This window comes from Hemicordylus capensis, chromosome 1 (genome assembly GCF_027244095.1).
Source record: "Hemicordylus capensis ecotype Gifberg chromosome 1, rHemCap1.1.pri, whole genome shotgun sequence".
Lineage (NCBI taxonomy): Eukaryota > Metazoa > Chordata > Lepidosauria > Squamata > Cordylidae > Hemicordylus > Hemicordylus capensis.
In genome coordinates, this window is record NC_069657.1 from 14,408,725 (window position 1) to 14,435,096 (window position 26,372).

At 42.7% G+C, this 26,372-nt stretch overlaps 1 protein-coding gene across 8 annotated transcripts in view; it reads right to left on the bottom strand.

Annotated features, from left to right (window-relative positions):
• The window catches only part of PPP2R5E (protein phosphatase 2 regulatory subunit B'epsilon), a 110,064-nt gene extending 84,096 nt beyond the window's left edge, over positions 1-25,968 (bottom strand). For 2 of the 8 annotated variants that reach the window (XM_053287441.1, XM_053287435.1), the window contains exons 1-3: positions 25,831-25,968; positions 22,637-22,739; positions 15,425-15,588 (exon numbers count right to left, since the gene is read on the bottom strand). In XM_053287441.1, coding sequence (XP_053143416.1) covers positions 15,425-15,588; positions 22,637-22,725 — 253 coding nt within the window. In that variant the 5' untranslated portion in view covers positions 22,726-22,739; positions 25,831-25,968. Of the gene's footprint in view, positions 1-15,424; positions 15,589-18,805; positions 19,509-22,636; positions 22,740-25,748 lie in introns of those variants that run through there. The other 6 variants (XM_053287437.1, XM_053287438.1, XM_053287436.1 and 3 more) reach the window with 6 other exon arrangements.
• Between the last annotated feature and the right edge of the window lie 404 nt (positions 25,969-26,372).

Here is a 26,372-nt window from a genome sequence, read left to right on the forward strand (position 1 = left end):
GTCTTGAGGGACTCCATTCAGAACTTCTTCTTGCGCACGAAGTGGTTGAAGGACTTGAGATCTAGGACGGCCCTCCAAGAGCCATCCTTTTTTGGCACCAGGAAAAGGATGGAATATACCCCCTGGAACTTTTGCAAAGGGGGGACATATTCTATAGCCTTGATCTGGAGCAGGTGGCGCACTGCGCTCAGCATCCGACGGTGTTTCGCTGGAATAGAAGACCTTGGTGTGGGAATGAAACGGGAAAATGGGGGAGATAATAGATCTATCGTGTAAGCTTGAGAAATTGTCTCCAACACCCACCTGTCTGTTGCTGTCGACCACCAAATCAATTGGAATTGTGACAGCCTTCCCCCCACCGGAGCGGAGTCATTGCTTACGATATTGGGTAGAGGAGGAGAAGGAGCGGGATCCTTGTCCACGCGACTGGAATCTGGTACGTTGTCTCCAATGTGGCCTAGTGGAACCTCTGGAGTACTGTGGACGGAAATCTCTGGATTGAAAGGATTGGTTGTGGTAAGGTTGGAAGAAATGATGTCGGAACGGACGAAAGGAGCTATGACCACCCCGAAAGGAGGGCCGGAACTCCCTCCTGGTTGTAGGCATGACTTTTTTCTTGTCTTTGGTGTCGATGAGGATCGGGTCAAGGGCAGCTCCGAAGAGGGAGCCACCGGAAAATGGCACTGATGCCAATGCCATCTTAGATTTGGGATCAGCATTCCAGGACTTCAGCCAGAGGATCCTACGAACCGCGACATCCGCTGCCAGCGCACGTGAGGATTGCTGAATGATGTCAAGGCTGGAATCCGCCGATAGGGCTGCTGCCTTGCCCATCTTGTTGAGCCCCTGGCGTAACTTTGTCAATTCCGGGGGAACCAGTTGCACTAGCTCTTTTGCCCAAAGCACTGCTGCCCGGGCAAAGATAGAATTGGTAGTTGCCATCTTAATGGCTGAGGCGGAGGCCTCATGGGCCTTCTTTAGGAGTACATCACAGCGCCTATCCTCCTGTGACTTGAGTTGTTCCTGATGTTCGGAATGGACTAGCACCCCCGAGACCATTTGTACCACCGGGGGATCCACCTGAGGGGTGGCGAGGAGATCCGATACATCTGCTGGTAATTGATAGTGTTTCTTGGGAACATTGCCAATTGGCTTAGCGGAAATCGGCCTCTGCCACTCAGCGCACATCACCCTATGGAACAAGGGGGGGAAAGGGGACCACTGGGCTAACCGGGTCTAAGGACAGGAAAACCTGTTGGTCGAGCGTAGCAGTCGCTGACTCGGGAGGAGGTTCTGTAGAGACATCCTTGATAGTGCACTTAGCTTTAGTCAGTAATACATCATATTCTGTGCATGAGAAAAGTCTCGTAGAGCTAGAAATGGGTGGAGTGATATCCTCCCCTGACAACTCCCCCTCCTCCTTCTCCGATTCTATGGGATCCCCGGGATGCAGAGGAGGCGAACGGGAGGAGTCCTCCCCAGACGATGATGGAGGAACCACCGGGTGAGTGGATCTGGCCGGATTTGCAGGAGCGGGAAGAGGGACCGTAGAGGGGGGAGGGGCGGGAACAGGTAGGGGCGGGTTTGGGAGACTCGGGGGAGCCAACCAGGGTGGAGCCCTGTCACCATCAGATGCCTCAGCAGAGGAGGAGGAATGCCTTCTGCGCCAATGCTTAGATCTGTGAGCTGGAGGTCTGGGTCTAAAGAGCCCCCGCTCCCAAGATGGAATTGCCCTACATCTTGGACTGGAATCTGGGGACGATGAGGAGAGCCTTTCACTACCTCCCCTTCTATGCCTTTTGCGACCCCTACCCCTCTGTGGAAGGTGTGGGTCCCCTTGAATTACTACAGAACCGGAACCCAGCGCTGGATCGGGACCATTGGGAAGGATCAGGACCGCTAAACCAGCCACTTGGTCAGATTGAGGAGGCAGAGGTGGTAGAACACTATGACGCGCCCCCTGGGAAATGCACGGAGCCGCAGATGGCTCTAACCCAAACTCCCTCGAAAAGAAATCCCTAAGCCATTGAGTGGCCTGCGGGGAGAAAGGGTCCCTACTCACAGTTGCAGCCGATTGCGAGGGAGCGCTGTGGAAAATGGCGGGAATCTCGCTGGCGGGAACAATATGCTGAAGCGGGGGGGGGAAAGCGCGGGCTAGCCGGTTCCCTCTCAGCCCCTCTATCCCCTGTTGGGGCTGTTGCCTGTGCCGGAAGATCACCCACCGGGCTCCGTGCACCACGCTCACTGCTAGTCTTCTTCGTGCCCTCCTTAACCGTGTCTCTCCTTTTAGCGCCATTTTCCCCCGCTTTAAGTTTGGACCGGCGGCAAACCGCCTGTATTAAAAGTCGCTCACTCAGCCGCTTTTTACCTTCCAAAAAAAGGACCGCCTCCTTGCATTTCTTCCTCTTTTTAGGGGGAGAGGACTGGTCATTCACATGCTTAGCCTTTTTGAGAGCTTTGGCAGGACGGTGCCCAAGGGACTGAGAAGTCCGGGGCTGATCGGGAGCAGCAGAACATGGCGGTGGAGACAAGGACGCAGCAGTAACTGAGGGAACGTCTATGACTAATTGGGCAGTGGAAACCGAGCGCTCGGCTTCAGCAGCCCGCCTCGACTCTGAGCTACCCAGGGACTGCGATAGCTGATTGCTCTCCGAAAGGGAATCCTGCATCAGGTCCTCAGCGTGAGCCGCCTCCATACTGAAGAACCCGCAATAAAGCAGACAAAACGGAACAAATGGAATTTGTCGGTCAGATTATAAATTAGAAAAGAAAAACTGCAATTTAGGCAATGGAAATTTTGCAGTCCAATCGAAAACTGCTCCCTTTCCACCCTTGCACAATAAAAGGTAAGCGAAGAGATGGAGGGAAGGGAATAGCAGAGGAAATTACAGCAAAGCACCAGCTAGACTGACCAGAGCTCTCTCTCCTAGGACCTATCTCGAGCGAGACAGAACTGGAACTGGAGGCTGGGAGCTGACCACGCCTACATTCAAATCGTAAGAATTCCAGTCCTGTCTCGAGCATGCGCAGTTGGTAACCCGTCTGAGGACCTCCTACTCAGGGGAAAAACAAAGGTATTAAACTATACAAATGTGCAAAATTCTCTCCTTTTATGAAAACACTGATAATCTCTAATCTCCCTAACGATCGAAAGTCTCATCCACATACCTCTCTGCCTCCCTGAGCTTCTCCAGGCCAGCCACCTTGGCTTCGAGGGAGCAAACTTGTTCCTGAGAGCCAGATCTTAGAACCGAGCACACACCCACAACTTCTGCCCCTCAGGCAGACAGTCATACGTGCAACACTCCATGCAATATACTAGGAAGCACCCCTTCCCCTGCTGGCATTCTATCTTCATTACTAATTTTATTGGCTATTTAGAATATACAGAACTTGTTTACTTGAAAGCTGGGTCTTAGCTGCAGTTGTCAGCTAATCAAAGGTTTAAGCTCTGTCTTCCAATAAAATTACACAAGTGGGGTAGTGTCCACCTTCTCCTCGTGCTAGGTGTCTCCTTTGTGAAGGGGGACCACTTGTGCACCTCCTGGCACACTTTGCCGCTAAACACTACATAAAACGTGTTTGAAACCTCTTAGCAAATTCCTGTTCACAAAGCTAAGGGTAACAAAGTTCCCCTGGTCTGAGCATTGTCTTCTCCAGAGCTGTTTCCAAACCAAGCTGGCTCAGGAATATGGCCCTTCACACAAACTGTGTGACTCAGCTGCTACTAATCCCCACCCACAGTCTCTTTAGGCACAACTGAAACAAACTGCCCTATCAAAAACACCAGCCAGAAATCAAACCATAGAAATGACTAGCCCTAACAAACTTACCTTGTCCTCTCCCCCTTGTTTTCTTGCTGGTTTATTTGTTGATTTATATGCTTGCTTGCTTTGTTCTTTAGGAAAGAAAACAAATGTTTGCTTCCTCCCCTGGTCTAAGCCTTGTCTTCTCAAGAGCTGCTTCAAAACTTGATTCTATTCTACATGCTTACAAACTAGTACAGTTGTTTTAATTTAGTTCTTATGATGCTTTATGTGACTTTATTGATGTAAGTGTGATCAATATTTTAATGATTGTTCTGAAAATATGTAATATGTTTTTGCAACAACCAATAAATTATGAATAACTTTAAATCTGAAGCATAAACAAATCCTGAAATAGAGGAAAACATTGTTCTAATCCCAAAATGCATATTTGGAATCTTTCATTATTCCTACTACTTGATATAGCGCCATTAATAGGGGTTCTTTTTATCTGTGCATTCAACATTTTCTGTAATTATTTTCACCTAACATGCAAAAGAAACGTCAGCTATCTGACCTCTGATCAAGAATTCCAACTATAAAGCATCCTTCAAATATTCAGTATACAGAGTAGTCACCATACTGGCCTTAGAAATTAAGAAGGAAAATAAGGAACAGCTGGTTAGAGAATAAACTGGGATGAGTTAATACACATTTGTGTTTAGTTCATAATACATGGAACACTAATATGTTTTTACACAGAGATGAGCCATGCAAACTAATTGCTTTGGAGTTTAATAATACAATACACAGATATCTCTGATCCAGCATAAAGCTCTTTGTATGTGGAAGCAGGTTTCTGATCACTGATGCCTAGCTAGATGGAGAGAATTATGCACACAAATAAGGGTTACACACCCCAGCCCAATTCAGCAGCAAGGGCTATGCATATGTTGCTCTGTAAAATAATTTGAAATCATGACTATTGGCTATTTGTCAAAGGTAGCTGGACTTACTTATCTTACTCACACTCACGCCCCTGCGAAGGAGTGGGACAACGGCAATTTATCTGATGGGGCCATAGTCAGAGAAGTTGTACATGCACACAATGGGTAGCATCCACAGCAGCACCCATGTAACAGAGGTAAAGGAAAAATGTGCTGTCGAGTTGGTGTTGACTCCTGGCAACCACAGAGCCCTGTGGTTGTCTTTGGTAGAATACAGGAGGGGTTTACCATTGCCATCAGCACAGTATGAGATGATACCTTTCAGCATCTTCCTTTCAGCTGCTGCCCAATATAGGTGTTTCCCATAGTCTGGGAAATATAACAGTGAGGATTCAAACCAGCAACCTCTGGCTTGGTAGTCAAGCCATTTCCCTGCTGCACCATTAGGTGGCTTTCAGAGGTAGAGGAAGCAAATTCCTTCTTCTAGTCCTCCTGCTTGCAGTCCCCAGAGCTTGTGAAAAAGCCATTCCAAGATAATCAGGCAACCCTTTGCCAAAGGTGTGGGAAGCTGCACAAGTGGCTGCACAGGGAGAGGAAAGACACATGTAGCTGAAGGCATCTCCCCGCTCCCCTCAAGTCACTGGCATAGCATCCCATGCCACTGGCATTTATGGCTGTTAATTCTCAAATAATGAAATTACTGCAGAAATATGGAATCTCATTTCTCCACGAAGTGAGAACACATCCTGAAGCAATTTGAAATTTTATTTTTACAATTCAGGATTGAACTAGGGATTCAATCCTATTTTAATCATTTACTTTTGACAGATGAACTCTTGCAAACTACAAACTACTACGGACTACATAATAATTTCTATTTCTAACACAATTATTAGCTACTCAATTACCAAGAGTTCCACCTCAATCAATGAGCTCTGGCAGGAGGCCAAGGGCTCCACCTGTGCAGATCCATATTCAGACTAGTATGCTAACACTGAGAGGTAAATTACTACAAAAAATCCTAAGAAGCTGTATAAATCACCTAGCGAGTAAATCACAGCCCTAAAGGCAAAAGCTATGTAAATGCTATTCTCAACTGTTTCTATCATGTACTTAGTCTCAAATGAAGGGGAAACCATTGACAAACTTTAGGCATTCCACATGTGTATATGCAAAGACTCCCTATGCCCTTCAGCAAACTGGGATTTCCATCCTAGTCCCTCAGATGAACAAACCCTTCCCACCACAAGGATCCCCCTCTAACCCTCAAAGGTAGTTGTGCACCTACCACTCCCTTTTAAGACAATCTTGTAATTAAGCAAAAACATAACTCACCTAGGAAAAAACCCTCTACTTAGAGGGTTACAGTTGCCAGTTCCTACCAGTAGCCATTTATTTTCCTGGTAGTGACCCTACATCATATCATATGGCCATTTCATGATGTGTTTTAGGGAAATAAGAAAAGGCAACTGGCAGGAGCTGGCCAATGGGAACATTCTCAATGTTTCCAGGTACTGCTGATGTCACCACTACCAGCAAGGTGACAGTGATTTTTTTTTTTAAGATTCGCTAATACCGCTTGCCCAACAAATTCCAGATCACCTATTTATTTATTTATTTATTTATTTATTTATTTTATTTACAATATTTTTTTTATTTATTTAAAATATTTACATCCCACCCTTCCAGTGCACTACTGCTCAGGGCAACAATGGCAACAAGGTAAATGGTTAGAGACAATACTGTTTTAAAGACATAAACTTTAGTTCCATGAAAAGCGGTATATAAATATTTGTCATATTTGGATTCGTATAAAGGTTGGGGGGAATCATGCATCTTTCACAAGAAGGTGTTTCTACTGGTTAAGAGCAAACCAAATAGGCAGAACTTTATTATTTATATACATACTGCTTTTCAACAAAAACATTTTTTAAGAAGTGGTTCACATAGAAAAACAATAATAAGTAGAAGATGGTTCCCTGTCCCCAAAAGGCTCAAGATCTAAAAAATATATATAGGCTAGACACCAGGAACAGCCACCGGAGACTGGATGGGGTCAATTGCTCTACCTGTGCTAATTATAAAAAGAATCACCACTTTGAAAGGTCCCTCTTTGCCCAATTAGCAAAAATAAACTGAATTATTTCCATTCACAAGCCAGTGCTCAGATGACTAAGGCTCATTCCTGTACTCCAGTCAAAAGATTTATGGGGCAAACAGACCATTCTGAAATTTGATATTATTTAACAGACATGATTATATTATATATTATTATAATTATATTATATATATATGATTATATGTTAACAGACAAATTTAACAGACATGAAAGTTCCTCTATATGAAGTTGCTGGTTGATTACTTTTTATGGGCTAACTTCTGGTCACTACCCACCACAAGCAAATCAAGTAATATCAATGAAGTAACCAAGAGAAGTATGTTTGGTTATTAATTCTTTCTACTATGGTCCCAAAAATGTTGAGCTTGTGTGGCACTAGCAGACTATATAAAACCATGGGTTGAAGCACATTCAAATGTTAACTGTAGCATTTTTGCACCAATGACACAAGACGTCAGCACCACAACGTCCCAAACGACAGATATTAATCTGCACACCATTACTTCCTACTAGATCTTAGTGCACATTATACTAAACAACCAATTAAAAAAATTACTATACACATGCCTGTCTACACGTTGCTTGAATCCAAGGTATTTAAGAGAGCACCTTCTTCTTCATCAACCCCACCGCCTGTTAAGATCATCTGGATAGTTCTGAATGCGATTGCACCAGCTCCGTTGGTGGCGACTCGAAACTGGGCCTTTTCTAGAGTTGCCCCAGGACTCTGAAACACACTTCCTAACGAAATTAGAGTTTCCCCTACTCTGAATGTTTTTAAGGAGGACCTAAAGACATACCTGTTTAGTAAGACTTTTAGTTTATAGTTTTAAAACTTCGATTTAGAGTTTTTATTGTATTTTAAATTGCTTTAATTATGTTAATGTTTTAGTTAAGAACATAAGAACAGCCCTGCTGGATCCAGCCCTAGTTGGTTTTGTATTGTGAACCAACCAGGGTCCTTTTTGTACGGGGAGGTATATAAATGTACATAAATAAATCCAGAATTCTGGACTTTCTCTACACTCATTATTTCTTCTCATATACATGATGTCCCAGGTACTATTTAATGCCTCAAATTGATGACTAGCAAAAAAGCTTAGTTAATTTACTATTCACATATTGGTCAAACATTTAAATATGTATGAAGATATGATCTGACACATGCAGGGCTGGGGGGAAAGGGGTTCCTCCTCACAATGCACTTAAAAAAGTAGGATGCCACTTACATAAGAATATTCTTGACCATGAAATATCTGGCAATATATGGATGACTAGTGTCTCAACCTTAATTCAAATCAATTGTAAGGCAGCTTCAGAAAAAGAAAAGGACATCCTATAACCTTGCATTAATAATGTTTACAACTCCTCACTATATCCCTCGAATTTCTAGATCAGTCACACAAGGACTGCTCTGTGCTAAAGGTATTGATTGCCATACCTTTGGAGCAAGATGAGAGCACCCACTTGCTGGCTCAGAGAGAATGAGGCCAGCCATTTGAATAGTTGGGCTAGCGGCTGCTGAGGCTGCATGGAGGACGAAATTCTGGGCTGCACATTCCTTTTCCAGTGGGAAACAGCTGCTGCCCCTTTTTTGTTCCCACCAACCTCCAGCTCCAGGGGTGTGTTCCAACATCCACTACTGCTGCTGTTCCAGCTTTACACACTCGATGATCCACTGGCTCCAGTGCTGCTACTGCTCGAGCAGCAGCAACCAGCTCACTCATTTGCTGACCCATCCACTGCCACCACTTTCTGCATTTTCCTGGGTTCTTTTTCAAGTAAGGCACCGATGGGTCACAGGTGGTACGAAGCTAGAACAGTAGCAGCAGTGATGGTGGTAGTGACAACAGACAGCAGAGCATGCCCCGAGGAGGGGTAAATTCTTACTCAAGATAATTATTTTAGCTCCACTTAAAACAATCATTATTTTGTTGAAGCTGAGACAAAGAGAGGTGTGAACACTTTTTCCTTGGACAGAAGATGCCTTTCTTCTACCTTTCCCATGGTTTATATTTTAAGCTTTTTGAGGGGGGCATGAATAATTAATAATGCAATTTCAAAATATGGTATTTATAGAACTTACTTAAGTTGTTAAAAGGTAAGATGTGTCTCCCTTCTCCCTTTCTTGGCGCGCGCGCGCGTGCGTGTGTGTGTGTGTGTTTTGGCACTAGTCCTCTGGACTGGGATACTCAGTGGTAAGTTATTTAATTACATATTTGTCCCAGGCAGCCCTGTTTCTGTTCTGAATGTGTTAGTGAAGGGGAATGAAGACATCCTTCCCAGGAGTATGGAAAGACCAGTGTGCCTTGAGAGGAAGGCAAGAAAGGATGCACCCAGGCCAGGGAGCTCTTGTCCTCAGCTCCTGAAAAGTCCAACAGCCTGAGACAACCTTTTTTAATCTTCTGTAATTTCCGTCTTTTAATATTGTAAACCGCTTTGGGTGCCTTTGTAAAGGCAGAAAGGCGGTATTAAAATGTAGTAAATAAATAAATACATAATCCTTCCACAATGTCTGTCACTAAGTCCAGTTATTTCACCAAGTATCCATTTGGCTCCTAAATGTTCGGGCTGGCTCACAGATCCAAAGAAAATTTGTCAAGGCCAGTTTTATTATATATTTCAAGATTTCCATATAAAAAATTAAGAGATTAAACAGAATAGACCTGGAGAAAATTCCAGGCACTTGGAAATGTCTTGCTCATGCCTAAGAATTTGAAAGCTAGTGAAATCCAGTGGCTAAAAGCTATGGAAAAGGAGGTACAGTGCCGGTTCATATTTCACCTCAGCTATGAGATTACTAGGTATCCGTTGCTAAAACACTAATTTTCCAACCTCAGCATCCCATACACAATATGGGGTTAATAGTACTAGTCTACATTATTTCAACTGTCTTTACAACAGCCCTGCAAAGTATGCAAAATGCTTTGAACACTCAATAAATACTGTATATAAATATCCAGCCTATGCACTGCTAGTACTTTAAAATACAGTGCTGAGACCAAGACATCTAAAATACCTTTTCAGCCTTCTAACTCCATAATGAGGTTTTCCATTACAGGGATCTGAAAAATTATATGTTTATTTATCATTTATTTATTAGAAATATTTCTATACCACCTAAAATCCGCGTCTCTGGGCAGTTTACAATATACCACATGAAGCTCAGTATTCATATTACATGATTAAAGAATGATTTTTTGAGAAATATCTTGAACACAGTTCCACCATAAACAATGGGTTGGACCCTGACTTGCACAAGCGGAACAAAGCAAAATGGATTTCCCTTCCTCATTGCAACCTTTCAAATCCAAAAACCTGCTAAGATTCAGGGACTAGTACTCCCTGTAACAGAGATTCCCAGATATTGACAACTACAACTTCCACAATCCCCAGCCAAATGTCATTGTAGCTGGAGACGCTGGGAATTGTAGTCAACAACATCTGGGAATCCTTATTACAGGAAACACTGTCAGGAACCCTTGGGATGTTGGGAGGGAAAAGGAAAAATTAGCAAAGATTGGGCAGAAATACCTTGCACAAACTTCCTTCCACTGCAAAAAAACCCCACCCTCCAGAAAGCTCATACAAAGTGCCTCCACACAGTTTTGACTGATCCTGCCCTCCCCTTGTATCTTTCAGAGGCTGACTGTATGCTGCTCTGGAAGGTCCCGCAACCCTCAGGTGCAGCTCTCCAAGTTACAGGGGTACCTCACTTAATAAGTGAGGAAAAGGAGTGAGAAAGTTCCAATTTGGGAGCTTCCTCCCGCTCACGCAGGATCCAGGGGCCATTGTGCTTCTATGAATATGGACTTCAATACTAAGGGTAGATCGGAACACTTACAAATTATCTTCTTCCAATAATTTTATCAACCTGCATTTACCTTAACTCAAAATTCATATGAATTTAATGCTCACAGTTTCAAACGGCTTAAATTGGTTACCGGACGAAATACAAAATGCTATTATAACTTATAAAGCCCTAAACGGCTTAGGCCCTGGGTATTTAAGAGAGCATCTTCTTCACTACTAGCCCCACCACCCATCTGGGAAGGTCCGTCTCCAGTTGCCGCCGGCTCGTTTGGTGGCTACACAGAGATGGCCCTTCTCGGTCACTGCCCCGCGATTGTGGAATGTGCTCCCTGCTGAGATGCCATCCTCCCCAACTCTCGCAAATTTCAAAAAACACTTGAAAACCCATCTTTTCGCCCAAGCTTTCTCAGCTTCCTAAATTTTTAGGTTTTAATTTCTGGTTTATTTTTAAATTGTTGAATTGTTTTTAGTTTTTGTATATGTTTTTAAACTTGTTTTATGCTATTGTTAACCGTCCAGAGACGAAAGTTTGGAGCGGTGTACAAATTTGATAAATAAATTTTTTAAAATGATAAATAAATTGGCATTCTTTGTTGTTACAAATAATTTTTTTAATCATACGAGAAAGAGCATCAAGAGTACTAGACAAGGGAAATTTCTAGTTTTTTCAGCATCAGCATTTGGTTTTCAACTGCAAGTTCTGGTTCAGGACAAAACACTTTAAATTCCTAGGCACAAGTTTCAAGTTTTGAAGAATGCAGAGGGACAGACACCTGAGGAATTTCAAGTCTTCTTTGTAGGTCTTGGAAATGAATCAATTCCCTGAATCAATATCATCCATAGGCAAATATTCCAGCAAGAGAAGAATGCTGTTGTGTAGTTGGCAGGCTACTTTTTAATTGGTGTCATCCATGAGCTAAGGTAGAAGTCAGGGCTACTTGCTTCCCAGTCCTATAGGAGAAACCTATAAGTCCTAAAAATATCTACAGTCCTACAAATATCCACTCTCTCTTCAGTTTTGTGAACTTCATCCACATTAAAAAACTAAATTATTGTCCAAGTCTGAACTATCCCTGGGGATCCAAATAAAAGCAAAAATAACTGTTTAATTCCTTGAATATCATTGATATCAATTTAAATTTTCATAAAAGGGGGCCATAGCTTAGTTAGATCACACACTTTGCACGCAGAAGGTCCCAGGTTCCATTCCTGGCATTCCAATTATTTATAAATAATTGATTACAATAGCTTAGAATGTAGTTTCATTGTTTAATAGTTAAAAACTTGGGTTTTGTAATTAACATAAGACTCTCTCCTTGCTAGAATTTTAATGAACAACTTTACCATAACCTGACCTATCATTCTATGACCTGTCAATTGAGGAAATTATTTTTGACCAGCCAAATGGCCAAAGTTTCTCTTCTTGAGAATGTGCACTTTCTATTCCAATATGCATATGCAAAAACATAGCTTCCAAATGGAGCTTTAGGCCCATCTGCTTTAGATACGTTTTCTTAATATTCACATGCAACACTTATGTGTTTATCAGAACGTCACAGGGACAGACAAAAACATTTGCTCTCCAAGTAGGCATCCACTCCTCAGTCTCCATTACAGTTTTTAGAAGCCAAGTAAAATTTGGCTTTTTATCAATCAAAGCTTTTAGATAAATGTGCTACTTACTTGTTGCTGCCGCTCTGTATGGCATTTTACTTGTTTGTATGGTGTATATATTAAATTTAACATTTATATTGTTTTAATCATCTAGTTGATTTGTATCATTTTTAACTATATTGTAAAACCACTTTGAGATTGTCTTAATGAAAGGCAGCATATAAATTTAACAACAGAAATAAATAAATTTGTGAGGCCATTCAGCATACAAAGGAACTCTTATTGCAGTGTTAACAGCACCATGAGCACATGGTGAGTACAGGTTACTGGGAATATTGGAGACCAAAACTACAAGTGCTTGTATCAAGGATTGACAAGGGTTCATGTGACTGCTTGGCCTGCATTAATGCAAATTAATGCAAATGATTATTTTCCTGCCACACATTCTATTGTATGGTAAAGTTTCAAGATTTATGGATGAGTTGGTCCAACAACAGCTGGAAGGCCACAGTTAGAGACCTTTGTGGTAAGGTTTCTCTACATTTAACACTTAGTAAACTGCTAGTCTGTTTTTGTAATCTGTGGCAGCTGACATTGGGTAGAGAAGGCATGGCTACAGATTTTCATAGTTAGAACAGTCTTAAAACAGCTTGTCTTCCCTGCTTTTTCTCCAGGGCTTTGGATCTAGAGTTGAGACATACTTAAATATTTGCTGTTATGATGACTTCTTTAGTTCTAACAAGATATGGTATTTATTTATTTATCATATTTCTAAATTGCCTGATTTAAGCATCTCTGGATGGTGTATACATTTTGCTGGTATTGCTGGAGAGAGAGATTTTAATGAGAAACTATAATCATATTTGAAATTATGGTTCTGTATGCATTGTGTGATTAGAGGACTGGGTGGCATGGCTTATATATGACTAATTTTGCATAGCACAAATGGGGAAAATTAAAATAAAGCTCACTTCATAACTTAGAAGCAGCAGAACTTCACAAGAGCAATACAATCTGCTTTTTAAAAAGCTGGAAATCCAAACTTATTAACCATCTACCTCCCTAAGAAGAGAACCAGGAAGTAACACAGGGATACTTAGTTCTACCTATCCTTCCAGCATACATGGAGGAATAGGTAGAATCAGGGTGGATTTGATTTAAATCAAACTGATTTAAATCACGATTTAAATCACTAGCAGGGTGGATAAAAATCAATGATTTTTTAAAAAAAAAATCAAAAAAATTGGATTTTTTTTATTTAAATTGGATTTTTTTGATTTTTTTTAAAAAAACATTGATTTTTATCCACCCTGCTAGTGATTTAAATCATGATTTAAATCAGTTTGATTTAAATCAAATCCACCCTGGGTAGAATGAACATCTTCATTCCACAGCAAAAGAACTAGTTTCTAACTAAGGATAGGGCAACAAAAACAGCCACTGTCACTTATATTGCTGCCTTTTAACACATAATTAAGAAGTGGACAAACTTCTCCATTTTTACCAGATAGTAAGTTGGTCTACTCACCCACTGTCCTCCAAAGAAAACCACCAGACTAAGAGCTGAATATTTCCAGTGTAAGGAACTGAGGAGCTCAAGCCAGGAGCCCTGCAGGAACAATTCCCTACTCCATGTGAAACCAGGGCTGCTCTTCACACAAGAAATTTCCAGACACTACTACTAGATCTCTACAAGTTTGGGAATCAGGTCATCCAGGAGAGCCAATCCTAATCCTTGATATTCAACTCCCAAACCTGCTGCACAACCTCAGTATGGGCAACTTTTAACTAAGAAGACCCACTAAGCTGTCACCAAGAGCTACCAGATTGTTCTGTGTACTTTCTGTATTCCTGCTGCTTGCCTCCACAATTGCTTACTAATCATGTATCTTAAAACTAAATCCAGTTTAAGCTATGAATTTCCATAGCCATTTCCACTGCTTCATCTGTAGCTTTCCCCACTGCTGGTACCTGACCTTGCAAGGAAAGAGGTACTGAATGCCTGACGCACCTAGTACATTGTAATAATCAATTACTGCAATGGAAATAAGTATTCAAGTTCACAACACCTATCCAAAGAAACTGATAAGCCATTCAATTTTTAAATTAAATGTTTCCTGAGCTTTCTTATTGTTAATCTTTTTTTAGAGAAAACGAGCAAGCTTGCTCTGATTAGGCCTTGGGCAAGTTGCATGGCACTAGCCAAGGATGAAATGTTCTCTAGACTTCTGAAACCTTGTCTAAGGTTTGTTTAAAATCAACTAAGAATACTATGAACAACCTTCTACCAACCAAACTCTGTTAATGCAGTTTGCCCTTAAGGTTTCTTTCAACGTTTGCATGGGGGAGACCTCACTCGCACTTTCAATCTCATTGGACATGCCCACGTACTCAACACCCAGCTCTGCACATGCTTGATAAACTGCGCTAACTCACTACCAACCTAGAACATTTGCATTTTCTCAATAATGAGCATATGCAAACATATTTGTTGTGTATGTGTCTAATTCAAACAGAGATGCATCATCCTTGCTATGTTACTGTTGAAATATTATATTTCTTCCTATTTGCAGAACACACAGAACTAGACACACAGAAGGCAGGGAAAATACAAGTAGCTAAAGAACGAAACAAAGCTGGCAGGTTCAAAATTAAACATTCTGCTATAATATTTTACCGGAATTATCCATCAACAACCACAGCATCTATTTTTCATGCTTGCAAAACACCCTTTTCCTTTGCATGTGTTGAGAAGCACATTTTTGGTAGGCTGAAAATATCTAACAGTGAAAACATGTCAGGAAAGAATATATACAAAAGCCTCCCAGATTTTTCAACCTCCTGATTCATACTGAGGCTGCAGAGGTTGTCAGAGCTTCAGTGCTGCTGAAGATGATTAGACCATATGATCAAGCACTAAATTCACACTTCCTAGTAAAACTGCAGCTACATTACAAGCAGTACATCAACTGTAGGTCTTCAGTATCTGTATTAGAGGTTATCTAACAGGCATTCATAGAACCTGCACAAGTATTACATACCTAAGCACAAGTATTACATACAACTCTACAACATGTGAACCACCTTTCAACAAAAAGCAAATGTCATCAAAAAATATTGTCAACAACTGGCATTTTTAATTAAAACATTGTTTTGCAACTGATAAGATTGCTATAGCGTCTTACCTTTTAACAGAGGCAGTGGAGTCAACTCAATAGGCTTGCCCTGAGACCGAAACTGAGAGGAGCTTTGCGACCTCTTCTGCCTGGCTTTTCTGACGGACTTCCGAGAAAATCCGTCAACTTTATCCACTGATGGAGGAGTGGTTGGTGCTGAGGACATATCCCTACTGAAGAGAATACAAATTATTAATATTCCCTAGTAAACAGCACAAGTTTAGAAGAAACCTTTCTTAAAGATCATACTACGAATAAATGTTCTCACTTGCACAATACAACTTGGCATGTTGGGTTTTGGATAACTCCATGTTAGCAAAATCAATTGGTACAGTTCTAGTTCAGCTTTGCTGCATATGACCAGGGGCCCCAATGTGGTGCAGGTCCCCATCTATCTCCAATGCATCCATCACTGCTTAGAGCCAGGTGAGCATGTGTGCATCTGAATGTGCAGCTACACAAGCCACGTGTACAGATTTCCCATACTGAAGTGTTTTGTTTTCATTTTTCTTTATTCTCTCCCTGACTCTCATTTTCCATCTGAGGAATCTTTATAGTTCTCTTTCATGTATCATAGCAATCCTGCCAGCAACACAGAGAAAACAAACTCCTATCATTTTTAATTGAGCAACAAGTACTCTCATCCCGCTATTAATGTTTCTGCAAAGGTATAGTGTATTTTCCAGTCCTTGAATTATTAAAATATTCAAGACACACCTACCCTATCAATATATTGTGCTTCTATTTACATTTAATGGGAGTCACATAAAAGCAAGGCAAATCTGACAGTAAGTTCAGTGGTGCACTCACTCAGCTAAGGCAGGGCTGCACAACTTCGATCCTCCTGCAGATGTTCGACTACAACTCCCATAACTCCTGACATGGGCTACTGTGTCTGGGAATGATGGGAGTTTTAGTTCAAAACCAGATATAGGGACAAAGCTGTGCGGTCCTCGGGTATCATGTCCATAACCTATTACACTAATTAGCAGTGTATCACTTTTTTCTTTTGCTTTCTATTTCTAAAACAACAGAATTTAAGAAGAGCCCATTTAGGACAGTTCCTTGCCCTATATGCCAGGATACCCTAACATGTTGTATCCCTATCTGATCTTTCTTAAAGACCTCCAAGAAAAAGATCTCACAACCTCACTAAGTAGCTTGTTCCACTAATGAACAGGTCTTAAATTTGGAAGTTTTCCCAATGATTAACCTTAATCTACCTTCGTCTAGTTCAAATGTACTACTTTGTGTCTGATCCTTTTTTTTAAAAATCCACATCTTGTCATCTCCTTGTATGCTGAAAAACTCAATGGAGGAAATTTGACTTTATAGATTTATTAAACAGGCACTATTAAGTGCTTTTAACAATAAATCATCTGCCTATAGTGGATTTTAAAATAGTAGTAAACATAATGGCCAGATTTCATCATGCACAGAGTCCCACTAAAATCAATATAAGATACATTACTCAAGTCAATGGGGCCATATACACAGTTGGGTATCTACATAAATCATTTCAGGACAATGTACTGTAAGTTAATGCAGCAATGATAAAATACATTTGAAGACAGTTTTAGTATTTCTTGTCATATATCATTCTAGAAATGGAACTCTCATATTTAAAAGCTACATGAGGATTTTTTTAAAAAATACAGTTGAAATTTGCTGAAGTTTAGTGGGCACAAAAATATTTGCAAGCACAAAAGCTACTCACAGCCTTTACAAAGAATCACATGAGTCCCTGACACTAAGCAGAGGAGCTTTATTTACAACAATCCCTGCATTATCAACTCATCGTTCTCATGGCCATTGCTGCATTGTTATCCCAAACTGTACAGCCTATGCTTAAAAGATTAATGATTTGACTTACAATAGCTACCAATTTAAATATGATATCTACCATGAATATGTGAGAGTTCTGCCCAAGAGTGTTATTACTATCCATACTTGAGTTGTATGAACAAACACATTGAAAGGAGGGAAGTGAACGCACAGAAAAAAATTGTGTTACTTGTACTCCAATAGGACTCTGAAATTCTCAGAAAGCATCACTACACTTACAACTAGGACCCATACATGCTTATTCAGAATTAAATGCCACTGAGGTTGGTAGATCTTACTTCAAGTAATAGTAACATAGGAAGCTGCCATGTCAGACCATTGGTCCATCTAGCTCAATATTGTCTACATAGACTGGCAGTGCCAGGGAGGGAACTTGGAACCTAGATGCTCTTCCCAGAGCAGCTCCATCCCCTAAGGGAAATATCTTACAGTGCTCACACATGCAGTCTCCTATTCAAATACAACCAGGGTGGACCCTGCTTAGCTAAGGGGACAAGTCATGCTTGCTACCATAAGACCAGCTCTCCTCCCTTCATGTATAGGATTGCATTGCTGTCTTAGCTTTGGGGCCTGTTAGAACCAGATCAGTTCATCTCATCCACAGGATGGCTTACCACTGACATCCTTAGAAGTCAATCTGTCCACAAATGTTTTCATACAGTCTCAAAATGGAACTGCTAACTGTAATAAAGGACAAGTCCTCAAGCAGATCATTCTGACTGCAGGATCAGTGTCAGCAAGAAGCTTCAGCGACCCCTCTCCACTGCAAATTTAGTAAGTTTATCTCCTGCAGCTTTGAACAATTCAGGTCTAACTCAACAGGCCTTGGCAACACATGACAATAAACAATGATCATGGGTGCAGGATCCCCCCTCCCTCCAGATCTCTTAAGTGACCAGTTGCTTCTGTGGAAACCGAAAAGTCCAAACAACAGAAGGGGTGGGTGGGTTTATTTACCTACTGTGGGGGGTATAAGTGCGAGACACGAGACTGTCTCTTTCCCTCCCCTGCAATGTTTTATAGAGAGAGAGAGAGAGAGAGAGAGAGAGAGAGAGAAGATATAGAGGGTGTGTGTGTGTGTGTGTGTGTGTGTGTGTGTGTGTGTGTGTGTGTGAGAGAGAGAGAGAGAGAGAGAGAGAGAGAGAGAGAGAGCCGAAGATCAGTGACAGATCTTTTTTTTTTTGGTCATTATAAAGCAACAGACTGGTTGCTGTCAATAAAAGGCCAGTGGGTGGACTTGTAAGAAGACCAACGAACAAGGCGCTGGGACACCGAGGGACGTCAGGAAGGAAGGGTGTCTCTCGGTCACAGGGCCAGGCGCTGCCCCGCGAGCCGGCTTGCAAGATGTCATTCATCCCCTGTCCCGGGAAGGGGTCAAATCCTCGCAGAGACAGCGGGCTGGATTCGGTCCATAAATCCCTAATGGTCGCCCGCCCACTGCCCGCCCTTTAACGCGCTCCGGCCTCCCTCGACGCTGCCTCCCCCCCTCCCGCCATATATCCCCTGACGGCGGCCGCCGGGTCATCGGCTGGCTTCGGAAGTTACCTTGAACCTTCCTGGTAGAGAATCCAGAGACAAGGAGGAGAAAAAATGAGGCGGCGGCGGGAGCTGATGAGGATCCCTGGCTGAGGCGGCGGAGAGGGCAAGCCGGGCCGGCGTCTCTCTCTCTGGCTCTCTTTCCGCGGCGCGGCCCCTGCCGCAGGAACAGCAGCGGCGGCAGCCTGGTCGGCCTCCCCCAGCGCAGGGTGGCGGCGTCAAGAGCGGCTTCAGCTCGGTCCCCTGCACGGCTCGGCCCTCCTCCTCTTCTCCCGCCTTCCCCCTCAACGAAACAGCGGCTGCTACTGCTGCGGCCGCCTGCGAGGCCTCCTCCTCCTCCTCCTGCTGCCGCCGCCGCCGCCGGTGCTTCTCTCACATTCCCGGCGAGTCGGCCTTGGGGAAGGAGGGGCGCCCAGCAAAACAGCGAGCGCGGCCCGAGCTGCCTGCGGGGTGCGGTGAGCAGGAGGAGGAGGAGGAGGAAGCGGCGGCAGCGGGTGGCCCTGAGGGGATTCGGCGGCGGCGGCGGCCTTCTCCTTCCGTTGCTGCGACGGCGGCGGGCGTCCCTGCAGCTCGCGCTTTCCTATTGTCAGTCCAGTCAGTCAGCGAGCTCCGGCCATGGCCCTCTTCCTCACTCGCGCTTGCGCTCTGGGAGGGTTGGGGGGGGAGGGAGTGTGGAGAGATGCGCGCGCCCTCGCTCGCTCATAGGCGCACGCTCGCGCACCGCCTGCCGCTCGCAACCGAGCTTGCTGCCCGCCTCCCTCCCGCACGCGCCCACACAGGAGGACGCCGCGCGTCGCCGGATCCACCAACCGCCGCAGCCAACGGAAGGCCAGCGCGCCTCCCCATTGGTCGGCGGGAATCCGACCGCTGCCGCCGTCCATTCTGCGCTCGCCTCAGTTGCCACTAGACGGACGGAGCGCGGGTTGAAAAGACGAGACGTGAGCAGCAGGACCACGGGAATTGACTGAGGGGGGGGACAATAAATCCCCCCCCCGCGTTGCTGGAGAATACGCTGGAACTGAGAGTTGCCGGGGGAAGGAACTGCTGCTGTCTTGCGGGTAGTAATGGCATTTCTGAGGAGAAACTGACCAGCATACTAGCCCGTCTAACCGGGATTTGCTTGAGAAGTGGGGCGCTCCGGGAGCGTGGCGAGGACCTTCCCCGAGGAGCTGCCCGTTAATCCTCATGAGGGTTTGCCAAGGTCTGGAGTGGACGATTCACACGCTGCTAGTTTGCTTCAAGGAAAGGCGCCCCCTGCGCGCCGCCGCTGACGGCAGCAGAGCTGCTCTCTGAGTGGCTGGCGCTCACACGTTCGTGTTTTCATTTTAAATTTTATTTTTTGAACGGACTTTTTAAAAAAAACCTTAAAATTGTTCTGTGGTGTGTGTGTGTGTCCGCGCGCGTGCGTTGTGATTTCATGTGTTCTGTGTATTTGTAAAGGTAAGGTTGCGCCGCCAAAGCCAATTTCGACTCCTGGAGCCCACACAGAGCCCTGTGGTTGTCTTTGGTAGAATACACGAGGGGTTTACCATTGCCATCTCCTGCGCAGTATGAGATGATGCCTTTCAGCATCTTCCTATATCACTGCTGCTGCCCAATATAGGTGTTGCCCAGAGCCTGGGAAACATACCAGTGGGGATTCGAACTGGCAACCTCTTGCTCTCTAGGCTTACTCGATGTCTTAAGGCTGTATTGGGAGCTGACTAGAGAACAACTTATGGGGCAACTAACAAAGATTAATTTTTATTTATTTATTTCTTGCTTGCTTGCACTGGAGAAACAGCTTTCTGGATAATGCCTTTCACGTTGGAAACGTCTGGAGAGGTTTGACTTCACTGTGCCTGGTGTCCACTCTCAGAATGATTTCTTTGTATCGGATTGGCTGGAAAACTCCACGCTTTGAATATAGCAGCCTGAGGTGCTGCTGTTTGAAGATTAGTGTGATGGGAATGTCTTTCCATATGTAAAGGAAAGGGAAATTCTTGTTGCAAACTAGCATGTATGGGAGAAGAGGTTTTTGTATGGAGGAATATTCTGTTCATGTTAGCATCCATCTTAAGTGGTGCAGCCCAAGTCAGATTCAAATATTATGCTGTACAAGTGTACAGATGTCTCTGTTCATACACATTTTCATTTTAAAAGTCAACTTGGATGCAGGCCCTTCAAATCAAGGTATAGATAGAACGTATACTTCTGTACCTGTGTTCAGCACAACACACGAATGACTGCACCTTTTTACACATCTGTACCTGCGTACACTGTGCACTCATATTTATTTTATTTATTTATACCCTGCCCAAACATACGTCTCTGCGCGGCTGTGAGAGTTGAACATAACATGTGAATGGGCCTCCAGACATAGGCTTACCACTTGAGAGAGATTTGACCTTTCAGTTGAGGCCAATGGGGATAGCTACATTTAGAAATCCATTTTAGTCTGTCTTCCAGCCCAGTTTTGGGATTGAGAATGCCTTGGTAGTTTATCTAAATCAAGAGGTGGGCAAGGGGAGTGTATTCTTGTTCTGACCTCTCAGTAGCTTTTGATACAACTTACCAGTATCCTTCTGGAATGTTGGGGTGAGATGGTGTTTGGGTGCACCATTTTGCTGTGGTGCTGGCTCTTCTTGGAAGGCCGGTATCAGAAAGTGATACTTAGGGTCAGCGACACAACAGCTTAGTCGCCTTAAGTGGCACAGCGGGGAAATGCTTGACTAACAAGCAGAAGGCTGCTGGTTCAAATCCCTGTTGGTCTGTTTCCCAGACTATGGGAAACACCTATATTGGGCAGCAGCGATATAGGAAGATGCTGAAAGGCATCATCTCATACTGCACGGGAGGAAACAATGGTAAACACCTCTTATATTCTACCAAAGAAAACCACAAGGCTCTGTGGGCATCAGGAGTCAAAATCAACTTGACGGCAAACTTTACCTTTATCTTACTCTACAGCTTGGCCCTTGGTTTTTGATGTCCTACAGGCAGGGCCTTAGCCACCATTGGGTGACAGGGTTCAAAGAACCTGGGCCACTGCCTCTCGGGCTGCACCTCGCGGCCCTGACATGCCCCCCACGTCTGATATCAGGTGCTGGGGTGTGTGGTTTAGCTCCCGAATGAGGCCGTGCAGCCCCGTTCAAGAGTTAAATGGCCAGCGCTGCGTTCACAATGCGACCAGTAGTGACTCTCCCTGCCTTAAAGGCCGGGAAAGCCACTTCTGGCCATGCTGCGAACACAGTGCTGGCTCTGATCTAGGTCCTAAACGGGGCCACGGGGCCCTGTTCGGGAACTAGACCACACCCCCACATCTGACATCAAATGCAGGGGCTTGGCTTACTGCCTGAGTCTGACGTCAGACCTAGCGGGTGGGGCGAAGGGGGCTGCTGCTCGCCTCCCTCCACTAGTGCCTACAGGATTCTGTTTTGTCCTTCATACTGTTTTGCCATTTGTAGGAAAGCACTGGGAGAAATCAATTAGTATGGTGTCGTCAATGTTCAGTGACACACATCTTATCTCTCCATTCCAATCCAGGGAGAAAGTTGAGTTTCTGAACTGATGCCTGAGGTAAAAAATGGATTGGTTGTGACAAACTGAAGCTTAATCCAAACAGCAGAAGTTCTTCCTGGTTAGCATGAATTGCTAATTCATAAACAAGGGTGCATCTTGTTTTGGATGGGAATTATGGTTTGTAGTCATTCAACTACCCAGAAATGGAAACCATGATTTGAAGTGGATTGTATAAGCTATAGGTTGACATGCTATCTGAACCAACAAATATTATTCATTAGCATTGCCTGCTTGCATATGTAGATCTTTCAGGATGCAACAGGTAGAAATGAGACTTACATTGTACTTTGTCTTTGGACCAGCAAATGTTGTCCTGATTTCTTTCTCTTATTGGTTGATTTTCCTTTTCTTTCTTGGACATTTCCCATGAATTCTTGCTTTTCTGTTTTTAAAAGATGAGAAAAATTAGAGGGCTGTCTCAACTATATAGCTTGACTAGTTCTCATTATTCTTAGAAGACACTGTGGCCATCTTAAACAGCAATTTGACTATTGCCATTTTATGCTTTATTTTCATTTTGGGAAAATTTATTTCTGACCAACAGGTGACAAGACTTGCAAACTGTTCTGGAACTGACAATGGTGTATTTATCTGTTAAACAAGTTATTTAGTAAGTGGTGGGTGCCAGGGGCGGGTGGAGAGGCACTACCAAGAATATGCTTGTGGCTGTTCTCTGGCCTTCCAGTGTATCCTAGTCTAAGACATCTTCGTTTTCTTGAATCTTTTTTTACTGATGTTGTTGAACTTCAATGAATATCCTTCAGTCTCTTAAGCAGAAGCAATCCTATTGATACCCTCTGAAAAAATCAGGCCTGCTTAATGTTAATAAATTAGCAGGAGTAATTTTATCAAATACTCAACAAATTATTCAGAATTTTTTAAGGAACTTTTATTTAGGAACATCTTAACAGGTCTGTATGGAAGCAAATTCATTAAAAATAAAACAATTTTAAAAAACAAATGAGGATTTGTTTGATCCCCTGCTAACTTGGCAAAGAGGCACCTTTTAATGTGCTGATTCTCTTTATTTAGCAGGGGGAGAGTAACTGGCCCTATTCCACCCCAGCACAGTACCTCCAGTGACTGTTGCTGGTGTCTATCTTGCGTTTCTTTTTAGATTGTGAGCCCTTTGGGGACAGGGAGCCATCTATATTTATTTATTTATTTCTCTATGTAAACCGCCCTGAGCCATTTTTGGAAGGGTGATATAGGAATTGAATAAATAAATAATAAATAAATAAATAAATAAATAAATTTGAGTGCCCACCAATCCAAGCATTTCAAGCTCAGTCTGCCTCTGCCATTCCAGTGTCTATGTCTGTCTTACTGAGTTTATGACTTAGCTTGTGACACAACTTGTGTCATACAGAACAATAAAAGCAAAAACACTTCAAGGATACAAACTGTGAGTTAACTACACCTTTTATCTACTCTATTGAATTTGATGTGATAGCTGTAATTTGGGTTTGGAGTTGTGTGCGTGTGTGTCTGCTTCTTTATTGGTCTGTAATAAATTGAATTATTGAATGGTATTTCAAAATGATGAATTTATTTTATCCATGAGCACACCTCAAAAAATATAAAAGTGGAGTTTCTGATTAACTTTATGTAAAATTAGGATGTAACATTGGAACATAAATTGTTCCAATTTAAATTGCAATATAAATAGTTTTGATATTGTTTTAAGTAGTGTTTTAAATGTGTTGTGTGTGTGTTTTAACTAGTTGTACGCTGCCCAAAGCCTCTGGTTGGGGTGGTTTATAAAGGTAATAAATAAATAAACAGGGTAGAATCTTTTTTAATCAGCTTTAAAATTAAAGCTATCTTGAGTCACCAGAAAGTTCATGTGAAAAGAACTTGACTTACAGAAGTCAGCCAAACTGCTGCATGTTTGCTTATACTGTCCTATAAAGGTAAAGTGTGCCTTCTGTCCTGTACTTAGTGGACTTAAGTAAGACTACATAATCTTCCTGCAATTATGACTTCTCTTTTTTTTTTACTGTGTAACCAATTGTGCAGTATATTTCACTGTGCTGCTTTACTTTGAAAACATTCTAAGTGGCAAAGTTAAGCATAACTATGGAAACAGACCATGTACCATCATCCTGGTCCTGAGTCAAAGTATGAAATGATAAATTGATTTCATTAAAATAATGCATGCCGCTGCCATGCACGCACATTTTGGGATCAGATGCATAGCTCCCAGGATTGTGAAACCCAGCACTATGCATTCTTGGTTTAAAAACTAGACTGCTTAAAACGCATTTCTAAAGCCAAAGTAGATAGTCAAGAACTTGCCTTCCTGGATAAAGGTTTCAAGCTGAACTATCTATGTACAAATGTGTTTAAGAGCACTCGAAGGCGGCTCCTCCTCCTTGCTGGAAAGCACTGTTGGGAGGAGGTAGTCTTCAGTGGAGAAATATGACTAATATTTATATTCCTATTTTCAACAAAAGTTCACTAAGCGGTTTACAGAGATATAAATTTAAAAAATGGCTCCCTGTCCCCAAAGGGCTCACAGTCTTAAAAAGAAACATAAGATAGACATCAGCAACAGCCATTGGAGGGATGCTGCGCTGGGGATGGATAGGGCCAGTTGCTCTCCCTCCACTAAATAAAGAGAATCACCTTTTTTTAAAAGGTGCCTCTTTGGTCATGTATTTATTTATTCTACATACTTCTATACCACCCAAAACTTGCATCTCTGGGCAGTTTACAACAAGATTAAAAACAAACAAACATTAAAACATTAGTTAAAAACAAAAAAAATAAATTTAAAACACAATTTTAAAAAAATTAAAATAATATTCTAAAACAACATTGAAAACAATCAAAACTGTCAGTTAAAAGCCTGGGTGAACAGATGGATCTCTAAAGACTTTTAAAAAATTGTCAGAGATGGGGAGGCTCTTATTTCTCTAGGGAGCACATTCCAAAGCCTTGGGGCAGCAACGAAAAAGGCCCATCCCTGAGTAGCCACCAGACAAGCCGGTGGTAAATGCAAATGGACCTCTCCTGATGATCCCAATGGGTGGTGGGGTTCCTTTATACTTTACCTTTATAGGACAGTATAAGCACACATGCAGTTAGCAGGGGACAGGAGTGGGGTACTTAATTTCTTTTCCACCCACTTCTGTGCCACACACAGACTCCTGTTTCTCTTGCCTCTCCCTTCCAGGTGGGGCTCTGTGCATGTTTGCAAGGGTAAACATATCTGGAACCTCACGAGTGGGAGGTGATGGGGGAATTAAAAGTAGAAAAGTTGCTGGCAGGGAAGATATACCCTCTTCCATCACTGGAAATTGTCTCCTCCCAGTTGCCCATTTTTTTAAGCAAAGAAATGGGCTGTCTGATCCCTCTCCCCAGTGCATTTCCATCCATGCAATGTGACCTTATTTATTCTTGTTTTCTCTGTTCTTCATCCAATTTTATTTGGTTTACTTTTATTCACTTCCTTATTCCTCATCACTCACTCTCTGCTCATTTTCTTCCCCTTGTTCTTGCTCTGCTCTTCAGCTGTGTGATGCTTTCTTCAGAATCCTTTCTCTTCCGCACTCCAACTGTCATGCCCAACTTCTTTAGAATACTCCAAGACAGAAATTCTGACCTTTCATCCAGCCAACTAGTCATCTCATTGAAGGTTCCTTTTTAGAGTTTTAAAATTAATATAGGAGAAAAACATTGTTTACCATGTTTTCTTAGTACTTCGTTCAAGGAGTCAATCTGGAACTTGGTAAGTACTGAACTAATATTTTCACTTGAAACAAAACTGAACCACACACAAAGTGTAATTTTGCTCCATTTACTGGATCTCAATCAACTTCCTATGGAACCCTTCACAGGTTGTCAACTAGATTTTGACCTATTATGATGCCACAACTGTAGTAAACAGGGTTGGAACAATCCCAGGCACCTAGTTGTCAGCTGCCTACAAGTTTGTGTTTTGTTTTTGTTTTTTTGGATGCTCAATTTTGCAACATTTTTAATCCCTCCACAGTGTTTTCACTTATAATAA